General features: G+C 41.8%; 1 protein-coding gene across 4 annotated transcripts; it reads right to left on the minus strand.

Annotated features, from left to right (window-relative positions):
• Positions 1-457: 457 nt before the first annotated feature.
• ryk (receptor like tyrosine kinase) lies at positions 458-19,535 on the minus strand. 4 transcript variants are annotated; one of them, XM_077534089.1, is made up of 16 exons: positions 18,861-19,535; positions 14,152-14,273; positions 13,982-14,081; positions 13,206-13,337; positions 12,972-13,043; positions 11,571-11,709; positions 11,371-11,471; positions 10,099-10,182; positions 9,122-9,247; positions 6,899-6,985; positions 6,029-6,098; positions 5,259-5,391; positions 4,143-4,252; positions 3,900-4,059; positions 1,640-1,776; positions 458-1,356 (listed from the first exon to the last, which is right to left on the minus strand). In XM_077534089.1, exons 1-16 carry the CDS (start codon positions 19,084-19,086, stop codon positions 1,245-1,247), a joined length of 1,911 nt encoding a protein of 636 aa, XP_077390215.1. In that variant the 5' UTR covers positions 19,087-19,535; the 3' UTR covers positions 458-1,244. The 4 variants fall into 4 exon arrangements, with proteins under 4 accessions (XP_077390215.1, XP_077390214.1, XP_077390217.1 ...); XM_077534088.1 differs by having other exon boundaries at positions 11,571-11,712; XM_077534091.1 differs by lacking the exon at positions 18,861-19,535 and adding an exon at positions 14,418-14,669 and having other exon boundaries at positions 11,571-11,712.
• Between the last annotated feature and the right edge of the window lie 528 nt (positions 19,536-20,063).

Raw genomic sequence — 20,063 nt, forward strand, 5'->3', positions numbered from 1 at the left:
AAACGCGAACGACTGTGGTTATGTCATCTTACCAAACTTTTTCAAAGGTCTTTAGAGCCATGACTACGCAGAATAATAGGTGGAAATTAACTGTATGCGACTTAGATTTGTGGTTGGATGCTCGATTTTACACTGAAGTTGAAGTGATCAATTTTGAACAAAACTATTTTCATTCTCAGAGAGTTCCAAGTGTTAAAGATAGTAAATTGATTTGCCCTCAAGTTGTTTTCAACACTAAATTGGTAGTAGATTTATAAATTTGGGGGAAAAAAAAGTAATATGAAACTGACCATATTTGGACTTCGGTTTCCGCCTGAAAGTGATGATATGTGATCTAAACTGCCTGGTCTGCATCTGCATCAGTTCTTTTACCCTGTTCACACACATAAATGTGAATTTGAAATGAAAAATGTGAGCCGGTTTGTCTTTAAGACAAAGCAGGGTGGAAAAAACAAAACAAAAGAAATAACATTTAATAGTGAATGAATGTAATCAAGCACCATCATTCAACATGCAGTGACTGGAAAAACAGCAAACACCCCCACCAAAAAAATAAAAAAAAATAAAAAAATTGCAAAGCATGTTGACTGTTTTACAGCAATGCCGACAAATTTGTGAAAATCAATGAATCCTGTGATGGGTGGTGTTGAACGGCAGGAAATTTTTTTTTTAACTTGGAACAGTGGGAAAGCCCTTGTACCCTTAACACAGATTGTGGAATATGAAACTTCTTTCATACAAATAAACTGCAAAAAAAACAAAAAACAGATCAGAGCCGTAACAAGAGATAAAAAAAACAAAAATACCAGAAAAGTAACTTGCACCTTATACACAGTCGGTGTCCCATCGTCTCTGTTACGGCTCTGAAACGACCTCCAAGGGTGACCAGACTGAATTTGTCGCGCATTTCGTATATTATGGGGAAAAAACAAAACAAACTGATGCTGAATGTTGGTGCAATAAGAAAAGCGGCACCCCAAGTTTCTCGTTGTCGTACCGCATAATGGGGTTACGATACATGTACAAGTGAACGCCAAAGTGCCTTTAAAACACGGCACGTGAACGTCGGTGGAAAAAACGTCCCATCTGGAGAGTCCTCAAGTAGAAAAACGTCCTAAGGAAAAATACTTGCTATGCTGTAAAAAGTTATATATATATATAAAAAAAAAAAATAAGACCTGAACAAGTCACAAGCCTCCAGTTAGTTCTCTTTGATAAGGCACAAAGCAGGATCCAAAACGCTTTCACACATAAGCCCCCAAGGCGGCGTGAAACTCTGTGAGGCACTGGACCAGTTGCTGGAACTTGGGTCTCTCCTCAGGGTCCAGAGCCCAACAGCACGCCATGACGGCGAACCTGCAACACAAACACGGACGGCAGAGGGGGAGATGAAAACATCATCAAAGGCGGGAGAATTTGGGGCATTATCGGCAGGGAAGTGGCGGCGGCGCGTTTCATTTTGTGGCCTGAACAGTCGCCTCATCACCTTTTGTACTTTGCAGGAAATCTCCGCACGCCTCACCAATTTTCATTTTAGTCAAAACACACACAGAATGTCGGGAATAAGGCGGAAAGCCCACCAAAAAAAAAACACGTTTTCGTCATTTTTACCTCCAAAGTTCAAATTATTGGTACATACAGTTCATCGGGGCAGTTGATTGGCTGCGCTATCCTGTATCCGTCCTTCAAGTAGGCCGACATCTCAAAGGGGTCGATGTCGACGTACGGCGTCTGGCCAAGAGTCATCAGCTCCCACAGCGTCACGCCGAAAGCCCACTGTGCCGGTAAAATAAAAATGATTTGTTATTGAAATCACTTGTGGACATCCGCCGGGGCAAACAATACATGGAAGTAATGCTGAAATCATTTTTACAGGCAGGATAAATTAAGTTTTGTTCGAGAGGCTGTTAACAGGTCATGTTAACAACGCCTCGTGTGTTATTACTATCCAAAATGAGAACAATAATTATTATTATTATTATTTTTTTTTACTTTTGTAACTAGATTGTACGGAACAGGATTAGGGCCAGTGAAGAGGGAAAAAAAAGTTGGCAGGATTCTGAGTTTATTCTCAGAATTCTGACTTTAATCACAGAATTCTCACTATAAATACAGAATTCTGACTTTGCCCCACAATTCATAGCACTACGTCACAAAGTCAGAATTCTGAGATTCAAGTCAGAATTCTGAGATTCAAGTCAGAATTCTCACTTTAAAGTGAGAATTCCGAGAATAAAGTCAGAATTCTGAGATTAAAGATAGAATTCTCATTTTAAAGTCAGAATTCTCACTTTAAAGTCAGAATTCTGACACTAAAATCAGAATTCCCACTTTAAAGTCAGAATCCCCCCCCCCCCCACTTCACTGGCTCTAATCCTCTTCCGTAAGATTATAACAGAAAATGTAGATGTTTTTACAGCAATTATGACATATGAATAAAGTAATTTCAAACAGTCCTTTTTTTTTTCCACAGTAAATGAATGTGGTTGATCCACAATGTTGTTTGCATTTCCATTTCCAACCGGCGATGCCAAACACCTGTTAGTGACTCCTTGCAATGTCTAATTGCCGTTACGAAACCAAGAGAAGCGGCGCGTGTGAGGACACGCTGCTGTGTGATTCACCGCTGCCTCCTACATTTGGACGTGCGAGCGAAATCACCTTTTGTGTTACGGGACGTAGTCAACGGTGACTTTTCGGATACTCTCGCATACTATTGGCCCATTCTAAGACGTCAATGAAGACTTGGGGCGGCGATGATGTAAAAGTGCAACATGTTCGTTAAAGGAAGTCGAGAGCAGAGTGTTCCAGGCTCGGTATGATAAACAAGCGAAGCGTATGGAGAATTTAAATGCGTCATGTTGTGCGCGAGTGTCACGGTTGAGCGTCTTGTCGTCTGGAGTTCCCCCCCTTGAAGCTCAGCTGTTAGCTAAATGGCAGGCCTCGGCGGACGGCTGTTTTGGGCTTCCGACAGGCGCCGGGACCGTAAGAGGAATGCGTGGGGGTTCATCTGGGTTGATTTGAGGTCGTAGAAGTGAATTCTGGCACTTTGACCAACATGACCAAAATTCGTGGAACCTCAAAGGTGGAACAGAGGGGGACAATTTATTAAATGGGATTAGGGCTGGAGGGAAAGGTTGACCAAGTTGGATAATTCAACTTCAAAATTAGGTCGACTCAAATTTTCTGCCTCGAAGCTCCGCCACAACCATGTTTGGGCCGCCCATGTTAGTGCACCATCCAGTGGCCAAATGGTGGATGTTATTTGTCTGCTTAAAAACGCTAAGTACTTAGTGAGTTTATTCAAGACAATACATTGAGCTTCCCCAAAACTCAGAAATGGAAGTTCTGAATGTCCTAAAAAGCACTTGGGCTGTAATTATTCCAAAATATAACCTGCCCTCAGTTTTAGGTGTTCAACACTTAACCACTAGAGGGCAGTCATGCACTAAATGTGCCCAGAAGAAGACAGAAACAGGAAATTATTGACCTCATGTAGCTAACAGCTAGCTCTACTCTTGTTCACTTGTGGAATAATGATGAAGCATCGTCTGTAAGTTATTTTTAAGACACTATTGCATGTGGAATGCAGATATAAGGATGGATGTGTGAACTAAATGGTCGTGTTTGGTTACCTTAAGTGTTAATCGCTAGCGCGCTAATGCTAATCGCGATTGCTAACAGTTTCGCAGAAGCTAATTTTGTTAGAAGATAATGAATTATGAGTGCTTAACACCCAACCTTAGTGGATTAACTTTTTTTGTTTTGTTTTGGTAGGATAATCAATTTTAAAAAGATTCAATTGTGACAGCAGTAATGGTGATTCACTGTTGACAATGTTATTAGTGACAGCCAGTGCATGTCAGCAGGGAAATCGTGAAGCACCAAAATGTTCTTACCACATCACTGGCACTGGAGAAGTCGTTGTCGAGCAAGCTCTCCAACGCCATCCAGCGCACGGGCCGGTTCTCGTTGTCCCCCAGGCAGTGGTAGTCCATAGGGAACAGATCGCGGGCCAGGGCGTTGTCCGTGATCTTCACCTGCATGTTGTCATCGATGCTGTCGCGAAGGGGAAAAAACGCGTTCAGGAGCAGTCATCTGAGGGAGGTTTTTTCTTTTGGCGGCCATTGACGGACACTTACACGCAGTTCCTGGCGGCGAGGTCTTTGTGGATGACCTCGCGGCGGGCTAGGTAGCTCATTCCGCACGCGATCTGTATGGCCATGTAGACCAGGTCTTGCTGGGAGATGGCCTGGCAGGAAGCGAGGGGGGGGACAGAATGCTTGAGAACAGGAAACACACGGTAGCGACTGACTGTGACTTTAGGTGTCATGCCGACCTCCTTTCCTTTTTTGGTGAAAAATGTGGAATGAATACTTTAGGGAGTCCAAACGGCACCATTTTGAGTCTGTTAATTTTCAGTAAAATAACTAATGATGATTATAAGCCTTGTCACCACCGATTCATACACAGCCCTTGTGACAATTTCAAAATTTGATAGCGTATTTTCCCCAAAACAAAACCTACATGCTAAATCTTTTGGATGCTATATGAACTCCCAACAAATTTCACAATACACCACTGAACTGCAGTATAAAAAAAACATTGACACATTTTTTTCATCCAACCATTACTTTGCAAATGATTATCCTTTTATTTTGGTCCAAAAGAGCTGATTCAACAATCGGTCTTGACTTGGCGTGATGAAATGCGCTCATTTAAAGATTTGTAATAAATCCTTCACGCTGTCTGATCAAACATCAATCTGGCAGAGGAAGGCTCGCCGGTTGTTTTGCAGTTCCAGCTGCTTTGAACTGTCGATATATGGCACCTGAGAGCAGGTCGCGTGAAGACAATCGGCCTTTTGTGTGCGTTTCAAGCTGGCAGGGAGGCTTCCGTCAATCAGCGCCGTAGATGTAGCATTTACAAGATGGAGCTTGCTGTCCTTATCAAAACTCCGTTTGCAGCCTTTGAGATAAACATCCTAGCTCGAAGAAATTTCATTATTATGAGCCTTTTGGCACTGGCGGGAGAAGCTGCGTCGCTGTTGCAATATGCAGTGCAGCTGTAAATTAGATAGTGGAACATTTTTTCAATATGCAGCTTAAGGTCAATGTACTAGTATGCTCTTTTTCTTTATAGCTAAGACAATGCAGCACACTAAAAGAATGATTATCTCACTCGTATAGTTTTTTTGTGGTCGATATTTTGTCATCCTTTTTCAAAAACAGTCAATGTATGATGCCTGGTGCCTTCACCTGCGGGTTGTTAGCCTCGGCGAGCTTGCACTGGCGCAGGAACAGCTTTAAGTTGCCCCAAGCCATGAAGGGCAGCAGCACCATCGGTTTCTCGCCGTCCTCCGTGCACACGTGGCTGATGGGTAGCAGGTTTCTGGAAGGAGCGGCAGGAATTATTTGGTGTAAATACACACTCGCTGTCCAATTTATTAGGTACGGAAGCTATGTTGGCAGGGATTTCTTCCAAAACACTGTTAAAAGGAGGGCAAAGGGGAAGAGGAAACCTTGGCATCGTGCGGAGGAAAAGGTGTCGGCCAAAATGTGTCAAATTAAAGTTGACTTCTCCTGACTGTTTGAACGTTATCCTGGGCTTACGCATGCATACCCAATGAACAATTAGGTCAGAAGTTCTCTGTGGACTTGTTTCAAAAACTTTTAAAGCAGGAAGAAAAAAAGTTGATGTATGTCCCTTGAAACGTGTGAAACGTGTCAGGGACATATTTTTTCACCCTTTGAGGCCAGGAATATTGTGCCAAATGGTTGCTTTGAACCAAAAATAACTTCCTACTCACTTTCAGATACTGTTTTCTTTGAAACTGTTCAGTTTCTCCTGTTGTGGTAGACATATTTATCCAATTTAATGTTGGTTGGTGAAACTGGTGTTGGGGGGGGGGGGGCAAATTTTTCCCCATCATTCAAGCCTTGGAACTTGCCCTAAAATGGCCGACTTCCTGCTGACTTACAGGAAATGGTGCTTGAAACTTAAACTGCAGTGTGCAAAATAAGCTCACCTGTGATGAAGGCCACGAAGCTTACAGCTTTCCGTCAACATCATGGTCACCTGGACCTCCGACGCGTGATCTGAAAATAAGGTGGAACATAAAACAAACCTAAATATTGTGCTTATGTAAAGGACTTATGTTTTTTAGTACATACTGATCACATCATAATATTTGGTGCATCCATTTTTATGTTCTAAAGGGAGCAAAACAACTTTCTCCAGCCGTCTTTTTTTTGTTTGTCTTTTTTCCAGATCTCAGCAAAATAGTCCCCCTTTTCCAAGTAGATCTTGACGTGGTCGCTCCACAACGTTGTGGGTGTCCGTGTTAATGTTTCCCAGGGAGGTTAGCCAGTAATTTGTCTTCCTCTGTGTGCTTCGTTTTTCTGGGTCTTGCCAAAATACAGTCAGGTCCGTAAATATTGTGACATCCGCACATTTCTCATCTTCCTGGCTCTAACGACCACAATGGATTTGACATAATATGTACGGTACTTCAACTGCAAAATGTCAGCTTCATTTTTAGGGTATTTATTCCAAAATCAGGTGAGCGGTAAATGAATTATAACATGTGTAATGCTATGAAATTGTGGCCCTGTCCCAATATTTATGGGCCTGACTGTAGTCTCACATGTAGTTGCTCATTCAATGTTGTGTGTGTGATCATGTTTATATTCTGCTGAGATTGCATTATACGTTCAATGGTCATCCTGGAGCACAACTATCAATAGCTTCTAAAAAAAAATCTATATTTTTTTACATTTTGTTTGGCGGTTGCCTTAAGATTTTTTAAAACGTAAAACAAGTGCTTTGGTACAATAAAGGCTGGGGGGAAAACTGATTTACTCTATATGACCTGGTTCACATTAGCAAGCGTGGATACCTTTCACAGTCTTCACAAAGACTGGCCTTTCCTTGGCGGGGTCCTTTTCATCCACCAGAACGCCGTGGAAGATGCGGCCAAAGGTGCCTGTCACAAAAAAACAACAACAACTCAGTGGCTTCTATTAGACCTCCAGAGAAGTTTAAATGTCACATGGGGCTAATCGCCGAGTCAGGCTACAGATTTAAAATGCTTTGTCGCATTGGCGAGAACATGACTGATTCCGTCTGCGCTCAAAAGACATTTCAGCGCTTTGAATGATGGCAGGAGAAGCCAAGCGAGCGCATTCATCATCGCCGTTGTCTAAACTGTCAGGGGAGCGCTCGAGGCGGGAACTCCAGTGAGGTGAGCAAAAAGAGTGTGGACGTAAAGTTTAGAAAAACATCTGAGTCCCGAGGCGAGCGGGGCCCAAACAACGAAGTTAGTGTTTAACCGCCCGCCTCCCCTCCCACCCGGAGCGTGCGCGTCGGGCCTGTCCGGACCAGTTCGCAGTCCGCAAGAGTTCAACTTTCACCGCAATGTTAGTGTTCTTTTTTTTTATTCGCACACTCTCATGATAACGGCGGCAGAACGTATGCTGCGATAGTCGCAACTGCGTGTTTTGCAACTCTGGAAGTCTGAGCGGAATTGATCAACTGATTCAAAAATCTTATTTATTGAGTTGCCCATAGAAAACAACAGAAAACCGATTAAGACAATAGCCAATTTTTCAGAACATTTCAACATCCGCAATTGTCATACAGGTGTAAAAAAAAAAAAAATGAAAAAGTAAGAAACAATCTGCTAAAAAAAATAAAACAAAGTACCGGTAAAAAGCATGCTAAGTGAATCAAATATTCATTCAAGTGCCAAATCTTGGCTGTCATAAAGCTATTATTTACTGTATGGACATTACAAGTAACATTACCGTAAAATAATTCTTTAAAAAAAATGAGGTCAAACCGGGGTCAAACCGTGTTTGCACAATAACATTTCAATATGTTTAACTGTAATACAAGAAGAAGAAGAAGAAGAAGATGACATTAACTGGTTTAACTTTAACTCATTTAAACCCAAAAACGTGTAAACATGTTTTTAATCCTTTGTCCTTCATTCCCAAAAAACACATTTACACTTTAAAAAAAATAATAATAATTTTTTAATGCAAGAACAAACAGAAGGCTTTGATGCAGCTTGTGACATGAGGAGGTGTCTTAAAGCAATGGTAGATTAACCAGGGCCATGCTGCAACAAGCTCTTTTCGTCAGTGTTTTCACCAGGAATGTGAATAATGACGAAACTTAGCTATATTCTAATGCTAATTGCTGCAAAACAGAAACAGCTACGAATATACTTTTATTCCGAATGAAAGAAGAGACTCCAGTTTTTCCTTTGGTAGATTCCATGTTTTTATAGCAATAGAACACAGTATTCTGTGGTCTTGCAAAATTAGTCAAAATCCAGAAAAACAGTGAAGGGGGTTCCATGAAAATGTCTGGGAGTGAATGAGTTAAACAGGAATGGCACTAAATAGCTTGACACAAGCATTTAAAAAAAAAAAAAAAAAAAAAAAAAAAAAAAAAAAAAAAACACCTCAAAAGTTGATCACTCGTAAGTCGTGGTAACACTACACATACAAATAGATTCTAATGTATTCATTTCAAGTGCAGGGGGACAGTGACGTTGCCAGGCAGTTCAGCCACTGCATTTTGTACACTAGGAATTACGAGCTAACCTCCGTGTCGAGACATAGTGAGTTGATTCAGGATGACTCGGACCGGTCAGGTGGGATTTATGAACGGCGCTTATCAAAGAACAGTAAGGCTTTAAAAATATTTACGTTCCGGCTGCGCGTTCCCAGACACAGGCTAGTGCGCCGTGTCAGCATTCGGGAATCGTAAGGACACTAAATCCGCCAAAGTGGGCCAAACTCCAGCGGGCTGAAGCACAGTCTTGTTCGCACCGTGACGAAGCTAAGCGGCCTCGCCAGCAGCCAAGCCAGGACAATGGAGGCAAAATGGAAGGTTGACGTAGTTTCATGACGAGAAATCTCAATGCGATTTGAAAATCGCATTCTACTACGTTCTGATGTCGATTTGAATTTGATTCATTTTTCAGCTATAGTTTTAAAAATTAATGGAGAAAAGATCAACAGGAAATTGCCAGAATCAAAAATGGACCTCAAATTGCTAATTTCTACCAAGTTTCCATCCCTACTTATGTTGTCTGAAGAAGCAAAAGTACCTTCATGCAGGACATCCCGCAGTGTGACCCTCTCTCGCGAAATGGCGATATCTTTGACTTTGGCCTTGGCCTCCATGAGGGTCACGCTCCTCAGGTCGTTTTTCTCGATGCGTAGCGATGGGAAGCCTGCGAGGGAGGGGAGAGAAGATCCAAGTGTAAACACAAAAGCACGGGCTTGGTCTATTTACTGGAGTATCTGCTTTACATCATTTTGACAGCATACAATTTCTCTTAACCAACTTTATGTCTGATTGTGTAATTTCCAGCTCCAGCTCTTTCACTATTTAATAGCATATTTCTTGCATCAAATTGCACCTTGTTGGTTTTATCGTTGCCACTCGTGTACACAGTAAAAATGAATAAATTCAAACATTACAGCTTACGTGAGTACATACTAGCCCAATATGGTCCACAGACAAGCTGAAAGAGTGGCAAAATTAAACAATGTTGGCTGGTTAAAAATTAGTGGCCAACTGATTAATCGGACAGCCAATTTAATCGGCCGATATCAGCGCTTTTAAAATCAGTAAAACCCAATTTTCCCCCATGTTTCTGTTGTAAAGTTAAGCAATAAAAAAGGTACTGAAGGTAACAGAAATCAGCATCATAAAATCCTATCAGTCGGGCTCTAGTTAAAATACAACTCAACAGCCTAACCTCCCCCATGCTTCCACCGAATAACACATGTACTCTACACACGAGCCACTGTACACGCACACGCGCTCCGTGTGTACACGTTGAGATGAGGGCGCATAGAGCAAAACAAGCAGATATCATTGTGAGGCAATAGCAGTCATTTGGGTGTTTTGACGTTCTTGTTATGTGTTATGAGATAAGTTGAAGGCACTGGTGGCATGCGGGTTGGGCAAGAAGAGAGGCCTTGTGGGTCAATGCCGCCCCCTGGAGGGAAACTGTGTCAGCAAAGTGGTGCACGTGATGACACGGCAGGGGTACAAGACGGCAGTCTGGTCACTTACTTTTGGTTTCGTGAGGGGGGGCGCCGCTATTTTGGAAGGAGGAGGCGGCGAGCTGGAGAATGGGTGCGGAGCCGGGGTGGTTGTCTGATTAGAGGACAGGGAGGGAAAGAGGGGAGGGGAAGGATTCAATGGAGCGTTCGTACAAATGATGAAGACGCTCACAAGCCACTTCATTAGGGACTCCTACACAGTTGAATGGGATGCAACGTAGGACAGTGTGACTATTTTAGTCGGTCATTCTCATTTCAAACAGTATCTGACTACAGGTTGGTATATTTCTGTATATGTGAGCATTTTATCGATTTGAAAGAATTCAAGATATTAAATGACTTCATAGTATTTCCAATTGGATGAATTCTTGAGACATTGTGCAGGGATACCCAATGAAGAGACTAGCGAGTGCTCAGTAGGTGTTTGTTATAAGCTCATACACACGAAAAGTCAGGCATAAAAAAAAGGGGTGGAAGGTGAACACAGCGTGAGATCAGCGTTGCATCCACAAGAGGGCGACAATGACTTGGAAGACGTCCCCCTTGCTTGCGTCATCATGCGGTTGGAAACATTCTGGAAGTGTCAAAGCCTGAAAGATGAATTTCCATCTTTCTGTAGCTATTCTTGTCCTTTCTAAAAACAATCTTGACCGTGCAGTAGCTCCGCATGTGTCAAAATCATTACAAGTTATACTAGGTGTTAGCAAAACAGCTTCACAGGTGCCAGATCCTGTAAGCTGGTCTTTGCCTAACTAAAAGCCAACAAAAATGTTTACCGTACAAAACATTGAATGTGGTGAATTTAAACAAGTGGTGACACAGAGTAGCCATCTCGTGACAGCAGTTCAGCTAGTTTCAGCATTCCTGCACGCTAATCACATTTGGACAAGGATGCAAATGGGAGAACGCCACAGCATGACCAATGTGTGTCATCAATTGCTCCTACGCTAGCACACCCACTGTTAGCATTTTTAGCAATTCTCATTAGAAATGGCAATGGAATTCTATCTATCCCACCTTAGAGCTTTGTCCCCCTCAGGTTGTGGTCTTGCTAGCATTTTAGCAATTCTCCTTTAACATGATAACTCACTGAAAAGCAGGACGTAACTAGCTTGCTATATCTTAGCATGCTAGCTGTCACTCATTTTGAGACAGTTTAGCCTAAACTGTCTTCCCTCAAATTTGATTATGTCAAAAGTAGATCATTTTGAAAGAATTGCAATTGTTACAACCTGGAAAGTAGCACTTGATGCTTTGTGAGGAATAAACGACAAACTCTTACTGGTCACGGGTGCAGCGTTGTTGGGCGTGTCGGCCCGCAGGTACTGCGTGGTCTGCGTGGAAGGCTGAGAAAGTCCCTGTGAGCTTCCACTGTCGCTCACACTGGACGAATGAAGAGGGGGGCGTGGGGGGGGGAAAGGTAATTCTAATCAATAATATTCAATGACGTAAATGGACAAAACATGGACCAAAGTCACCGACCTGTCCTCCATCTCCACTCTCTTCATGCTGTGCAGGTGCAGGATGGCCAGGATGATGGCCACCAGGAAGATGACGATGCAGCACACGCTCACGCTGATGTAGAAAACTTGGGTGGAGGTGGTGGGTGCAGTCACGCCGTCTACTGATAGAAGCAAAAGAAAAAATAATAATAAGAGTGACAATGGCACAGTGGGAAGTACAATAGGTCATGTATTTCAGCAGTCAATTGTTTCATCATAAATATATTTGTTATGAGGGATTCTAAAGGCATTTGAATTGCTCTTTTCAGATTTTTTATTTTTTTTTTCTTAAAGAAAATTCCACAAAGACAGATGCCACTTGTCTCGCTGCTACTTAAAGCTTTAGAATGCCTCAGGTTGTTCCAGCCTGCTGGAGCAGAAGTAAGGCTAATGGTACTGCTAATGGTACTAATGGCAACGGGCTCACTGCTCACAAAGGAGGCCAAACACCACATCAGATATGCATCAAGATGATTCTGTCCCCCTCAAAAAAAGACCAAGGGCTGTTCATAAACATCTGTGGAACACTAGTGCCACTGTCAAGCAGAATCTTCACCAAAAACACCATTTTAGGTAAAAAATAAAAATAAAGATGCCAAACACTGCATGGTGTAAGTTGGTATTATACATTATATTCACATAATACCACACCAAAATCATTTTCAATCACTAATTTACAACACAGGAAAAAAGAAAAGGGTAATTTATTATGTTGTCATTGAATACAATTTACAATTGTAGGACGCATCCCCTGCAACGGCTGTCCACAAAGTACTCCAAGCCCTCCTGACTAGACAAAAAGCCGCTAATAATACCCAAAAGCAAATTATCATTTCCCCAAACTCTTTTTCAAAAGGTCTTAGAGCCATGACTGAAGCAATAAATGAAACAATCTGCTGACTAAGCAGTATCTGTATTATTCAAATGCCTATTGTGTCTGACCTTCTGCATTACAGCCATTTCTAATAAAGCAGGATTACTCAAATATATCTAACCTAAGTATTTTTACTTATTACCTTAAAAAAATAAAAATAAATCGTGAGGGAAGAGGTAATCTTCTCACAAAGTTCTAGAGAGTTAATAAAAGTGTTCTCAAGTTATTTTCACCACTTTAAATTGGTTATTTAATTCAAAATTCAGAAGAAGAAATTGAAGAACCCTAACACAAAATTCTAAATAATTATGAAAAAGCTAATAGAAAATTATGTATACACACAAAAAAATAAAAAAAATAAAAAAATAAAATTTATTTTTGTCTGTCTACGATAATCCATGTCTTTTTCTGTGTGGCAATGCATAAGCTGGAGGGACTGAAAGAGTCAATCAATGCCACTCTACATGCTCTCCAACAGCACATGTACCCAGGGAGGGCCATACTCACAGTCGGGCTGCTGAAGCGTGTGAAGGGTGTGGTTGTTGAGAGGAAATGAATTCTTTGGGTCAGAATCTATTCCTGCCCAAAAGAAAAAGGACAAAGAGGCCAACATTAGAAGTTACGGGAGAACGGCCAGACTGTTTTTACGTAATCAGGCAAATTGATTGACAAAATATTTACTACGGTAATAAACTTTCCCCGGCGCAAGCCCCAAAAGATTTGACAAACTTCCTGGTTTACTTTTGAAGCACATTTTCCTCCTCTTGAAGTTGAGCACTGTGTAGTTGTTGGCGTGCAGGGTCACGTTGAGCTGCACCGTCACGACGGCCTCGCCGTCCACCTTGCCCGAACAGAAGAGGTCCACTCGAAAAACTGGTAGGAGCAAGCGCAAAAAACAACATTTAGTAATGACCATAACCTAAAATAGTGAATTAAAAAGGAAGTCAACCCCACAAAACATTCTTGACAATAATATGTTCTATGCAGCCCCACTAGTCTAAATACGGTCTTCTGGTTAATACTGCGTTAGTGTTAATATGAGTTACGCAGTCAAATACAGCAGTTTTTTTCTATATCAGGAGGCGGCCATTTTGACACTGACTGTCGAGTGAAAATGACATCACAGTTGCTCAGGTCTCAGGTAACAACCAATCACAGCGCAGCTTCAGAAAACAGGAGAGCTGTGATTGGTCGTTGACTGAGCCCTGACCAAGTGTGATGTCATCTTCAGTTCACAACAAGTAGCAAAACGGCCGCCCCTTGAGATGGATAAAAAGGGCTGGATTTTGCTCCATAACTCGTATTCCATAAATATAATATTAATCCGAATGTCATGCTTAGACTAGTGAGGGCACATATAACATATTATTGTCAAGATGTGTTTAAGGGTGACTTCCAGTTTAACTGTTATAGTGTTTTATCTATACCATCACAGTGGCCCAAACTTCACAACTCAGCCAAAGTAATGAATGGAACAATCCAAGCAAAGGAACAGGAAGACGGAATTTTAAACAAACCGGAAGGAATGCGGGGAAGCTCCCCCTGGCTGGAAATGTTGCTCCACGGTGCGTCCATGGCAACAGGATTCTCCACGTGGAAACCTAAGCGGTAGTCCACCTAAGGTATCAAGAAGAACTCAAGGTATAAATGACGTTGCTGTAACATTTAAACAGATGTTGGCATTTACCTTGGACTTGGAGTGCCAGGTGAAGTGAAGGCTGTTGGTCTCACTGGGCACGGGCATCGTGAATGACATGGCGTTGTGGTTCACCACGTCGTCTCGGACGTAGTAAAGCTCTGCATCCAAACCTGCATGGGGAGAGCACATCAAAACAGACTTTAATGAGGAGTATTTGAAAAAATGTGACGGGGAAAAGGAGCAAATGGGGGTTAAGAGAACGCATCACAAAAGTCACGTCACAGACACTCCGACATCAGTGAGTGAAGACTCACCATGTTTATTTAGATAAACGCCACAAAAAGAGGGTTGGTGGGGGGGTTTAAAGCTGTCCGCCCTGACTCGGAGGATCTCGTTTAAAAGCAAGAATGTGCGCAACAGCCTCGAGCTCTGACCACTTTCTCACATTGACTCAATTAAAACCATGGCAGGCATTTTGCTGCCAGCTCAGGGAGCAGATGGGCGACATCTTAAAGGGGGTAATCTACAAAGGCCGCGCGTGGGCGGCAGTGGTGGCAGCGGGCGTGTTAACAGTTAAGCCTCCAGGGCTGATTTTCCCCTCAACTTATGATCATAGATCAAAGGACAGCACACGTGTTGCATTACTCGAATCGGTCGCGATGACTTAAAGGAAAAGTGAGCGCAACACACTTTTTAAGGTACTCCGTCGCGCCTGTTTTCACTCTGGCGCTGTCAAAAAAAAAAAGGGGAGATGATCATACAAAACCACTTTGAGGAAACCAAGAGTCTCCTTTGCACAGTTCTCCAAATAAGAGGCCCAGTGTGCTTGCTTCAAGCTGCTCCCACCCAGGTGAGATTGACTGTAAAACTGACACAAAACAAGATTGTAGAATTCAACACCAATTTGTTCTGTCTGCTAGCTTGGTGACAACATAATGTGAAACGCAAGCTAACAGAAATTAGCATCAATGTTACGGTAATTAGAAACCTTGAAATAACTTTGGTAAGTACGTGAATGTAACTTTTTGTGGTTTTTCACTTGACTTTTTAAACAGAAACAGGTTATTGTGCCAAAAATGAGTACAATTACGTACCGTTCAGCACTATCAACAGCTAAACGAACACCCGGCAACAGTTTGTGCTTTGTCGCTGTAGTGAGGACATGTTGTGCTGGTGGCGGAGGATTTAATAAAACACACAATGAGTCGTCTAATGGACCTCCTGTGAGAAAACTGCCCCGGTGCTGTGATAATTGCCTTTCTCTGGCTTGAACTCTGTGTGGCTCCCTTGTCTCGACGTGAGGCCGTCGTGCGCTTTGATAGCAATTAAAGCGGCGCAACCAGGCGTGCACGAGTGACCTCCACTTGTTGGCAATATTTTAGCCCTCAACCTGAACAACTTTAACACAAACGCCAACAAGACAGAGCCCAACACTTGTTCAAAAATAAAAAATAAAAAATCACTCTTCAATCAAAGCTTTTGCTCGCAATTTTGACCGTGAGGCCAAATGCTAACCAAGACGCTAACAGGCTTGTTTGTCCAGTGGTGTTTAGCGTTTTGAATTCCAACGTGGCAGCCCTGTTTATTTTGTTTTGAGTGATCACTTCCTTTGGGATCAACATCACCTTTGCGGGACAGGAACACTCCACAACCACAAGTGCGCTTGACCTCCGTAATGAGTGGCAAACATCAACGCTATCATTTATTAGCGCTTTTATAATTACAGTGGTACCTTCAAATATGACTTGGGTCGATTTTTAGGAGGAGAGACACTCACTGATGCATCTTTATGAACAGGACAAACTTAAACAGGTATTTTAAGTGTCAGCTAAAACTGTTGGCAAGTTAGGAGAATTAATCTACTACCTTCTCCCCAACACATTTTAAAAATAACACAAACAAAGATATAAAATGTTGTCATGTTATACAGCGTAGTGTGTACCAATCCCTTTGTGTTTACAGTAAACCCTAATTTGTTTTCTCAAAACAAAAACTTATCACCTAAAATATACATTGATAATCATGGCCAAAGATTTACATTTTAAAATGAACCGCTACACCTGTCACTTTCTGTAGGAATAAAAAGCAGGATTAAGCAGGATTTCACATTTAGTAATCTTAAAAAAATAATAAAAATAAATAAATATTAAAAAATAGGCTGACCTGAAATACTTCCCGTTTTCATTCTTTTTTCAAATTTGTACACACAAATTAAATAGGAAGCAGAACAAAATTAAAATGTGCAACTATAATCTTTGTGACAATATGTACTTCTTAGTAGGCGGAACGATTTATCATTTTCGGATTGAAATCTTAAGCTCAGACAATGCAATTTTCCATAATTTCCAATTCATGTTTCCACTTCAAATCCCACATATGAAGTAATGGTAGTCGATGTAAGCCACATCGAAAGCGCCTTCTTGGAGCAAATATGCCACGGATATTGCATGTTGAAATCGAGAAGGCAAAAAAGGTGGCAGCAGGCAGGTGCTGAGATCCAGGTAGCATCTAACAAAGACCCTCTTGTAGCCCACACTTGTCCCTTTACCTCTCCCCAAAGATAATGGAGCAGCTACCATTGCGTTCGATGCAACAGAATGGGAGCAGTCAAACGTCACACTCCAGTCTCGGTATCGCTGACGTTTTAATATTAAGTCCACATAAAGATGTAGATAGCATGTTAGCACAGGAGGCTAACCTTGCCTGTATTTTGTCATCGAACCTCAGGGCCAAAACTTGAAAGGCGTTTCCAAAAATAGCAACTTTTCAAAGCCACAAAGCGAGGTTTTTCTTTCACTTCAAAAGGACCATACATCAGCCGCCTGCTTTTATTCAATGAGGGCCCCGGGGCCAATGAAGGCAGGAATCCCAGCAAGGCTGTCTGCTTCCATACCGTAATAAGCACCTCACTGGTGCTTGTTTGGAGGGGAGGGGCCTTGTTTGCTCCACAAATAAACAAACATTGGACGGTTTGCTGAAGACATCATCGAGTAGGGAGAATGAGTTCATCGTAAAGAGGTCTATTTTTAGTTTTGTAACATATTTGTATGAGTGTTCTAATATTTTTCTCCTCATGCCAATTTTGTTAAGCTACTATTTTCTTAAAATTTTGTACGAGTTGCTAAGAATACCTTATTGAATCAATGTGTGTATTTTTTGTCTATTAGAATCTGGAGTTTTCCTAATATTTGGCATTTTTGTCTAATACTGTATATATTTTTTTTTTCATTCTAATTTTTTTTTCTACGATTCTTTTGTAAATTAGGTCAAATAATTGCACGGTTATTTATACCTTAAATTGTGACTGTCCATCCACGAAAAAAAAAATGTTGCAGGATGATATATAAATTCAGCAAGGGCTTATAACCACAAAATACATGGTCAAAAAATGACAAAAATGCAACCCAATGGACATCGACGCATTCCAACGTGCATTTTTTTTTTTTTTTTTTTTTTTTAACGACACAATCATCACATGCAAAAGCGATCAGGCACAATAGCTGCTCCTCATCGCGACCCAAGACGCAGCGCAGTTGGGCCCAAATGTTTATCTTGCATTCCACTGGAGAAAAGTCTCATTTGGTAAAGTTATCAGGGAAACATTTCCATCTGTTGTCCCGGCGGGACTTGACATGCTGAACTTCTTCTCTCAAGTATCACCGTTACAAGTGTGATGACCAATACAAGGACATTTAAAAAGGGAGGGCCACCGAAAAAAAAACACACCCCGCAGTTGAAGGGGGTAGTAGCTAATTCAAATGAAACCAGACGCCCCCCAATAAATGGGATGATCTTATTGTGTCTCTCAAAAGAGGGATAAAATGTTCTATAATTGGTGTTCCTCGGGTGACAAAAACTAACATGACTTTTTCTTCTTGATATATTTCAAATCCAAACTCCAAGTGTTCCTCTTCTCAGTAATCCCACTGAAGTCAAACATATTTTCACATTTCTCTGTCACACTTTTATGCACTCCTGGAAGGATCCTTCCACAGTCTCTTAATGTAGTCCACGTCTTCAAAACTGGTCCCCTTGATTGAGTTTGGGAAGGCAGAAACAAAATCCAGCACGACAACACCCTTCTTAGCCAGGAACTGTCAGATGTTCAGTACGTTGTGAGTAGGTGCATTTTCATGGTGAAGCAGCAACAACTTTCGCCTCTTCTCGCGCACTGAACAAAGAAAATGCCGCTGGATCGTTTTGTAGGGATTGTCTGGCCCCACATTAAATATGTAAACTAGTTTTCAGTTGATTTGTGATTAAGAGTCAGTTACTAAAGTGGTCTGTAACATGTCAGCAAATAGGCAAAAATTGTTTTCCAATCCAAAGTAAAGAAAAAATACTTGTAAATGTATTATTTTGGGGAAAAAAACAAATCTGTCTGCTTTCATGCAGGACAACAGAAATCTGAGTATACTTGCTGTAGAGAATTTGATTAATCGACAATAATCAACACAATCAAATATTAAAATAAATGACTGCAGCCATAATAGTTATACACTGTTCTCCAGCTAATATTTCTAATATTTTTTCCTAATATGTGCTATACAGTATTTAATGTTTTTCTTCTTTGTTTCTATTTTCAAATTCTTGTTTTTTTTTTCAAATATTATCTGTAGTTTTCAAATTTCCCTGATATTTTGTTTATCTTTATAGTAGATCGAAGTGTTCATTAAAAACAAGAAAAAAGTTGGTTAACAATGACGTTCAACCTTTTTGAAATGGATGACAACATTCCCCCCAACAAGTTCGCTTACCGAGTAATCTGTTGAGCTCGTCCACACTCATGTAAATGTTGACGCTGCGGTTGTTGCTGCTGTTGTCGAGCCCCGAAACTGGAACGCCGAGACCGAGGGCCCCTTCCAGCAACAGCAGCACCCCGAGGAAGAAGCCCTCGAGCAGCCGCCACGGCACCACCGAGTGCGGCCATCGCCGGCGCTCCGACCGGCCGCCGGAGCCGAGCAGCGGCAGCGACCCCAACATGGCAGCGGTCACCTGGCACGCAAGTTGTCGACAGCCTTCCCGAGTCTCCTTCTTCTCATCCGTCGGTGAACTTCCGAATCCCGGGGGGCGACATTCCTCGTCACTCTTCGCCGCCTCGCTCGTTCCCCCCGGCGGGCCTGTTTTTGTCCTCGACTCGCTAGCCGAGACGGGCTAATTTAGCCGAGGCGAGCTAATTTGGCTAACTTTTCAGTCGGGCTGTGGGCTCCAAGTTGGGAGATTTACGACTTGCCCACCCGCCGCACATAACAATTAACCACTAAAACAAACATATTGTGCCTCTGTGGTTGGCCAAAGTGAAGAAAAGTGTTCGGAATATCCATCTTTGTCCCTTCATGGTCGTCCCATAACGATTCTTCTTTGACCAACGCCACTAGCCCACTTTTCACTGGGAGAGCGCGCAGAGTCGCGGGGACGCGCAATGTCCAAATGCCGCCTTTAGGTGCTGTGGTAAATAGAACTACTGACTGGCGTTAACTCCACTATGACACATTAAGTCTGGCCTCACACGTTGAAAACATTAATTGTGGTTTAAGTGTCATGTATGTAGACAGCAAAGTATCCTTCGGACACCATAATATTCTAATAAGACATAAAAAGAAAAAAAAATCGATATATAACTGTCGGTGGAAATTCCGACGTTGAAAAGGCATCGTTCAATCCAAATGTCTAGGACTGTGGTAAAAAACAATACATTGTTGAAAAACATAGGATTTATCCTGTAAAATTACTCATATTCTCCTTGAAAAATACATATGATTACTCATAAGATTACTATATTTTTTTCTGGAAAAATCGCTGTTTATTCTCGTAAATACCGGCACAAGTTTTATCAAACACTGTCGTACCCTTTCCTTGAAATGCCGCTCTTACCTAAATATCTGAAAATACTGTGAATTTAGTTATATTAACTGTAGTTTCAGTGGCACATTTTCACTAAAATGGCAAGAAGACATAAT

The sequence above is a fragment of the Festucalex cinctus genome, chromosome 10, assembly GCF_051991245.1.
Source record: "Festucalex cinctus isolate MCC-2025b chromosome 10, RoL_Fcin_1.0, whole genome shotgun sequence".
Classification (NCBI taxonomy): Eukaryota; Metazoa; Chordata; class Actinopteri; order Syngnathiformes; family Syngnathidae; genus Festucalex; species Festucalex cinctus.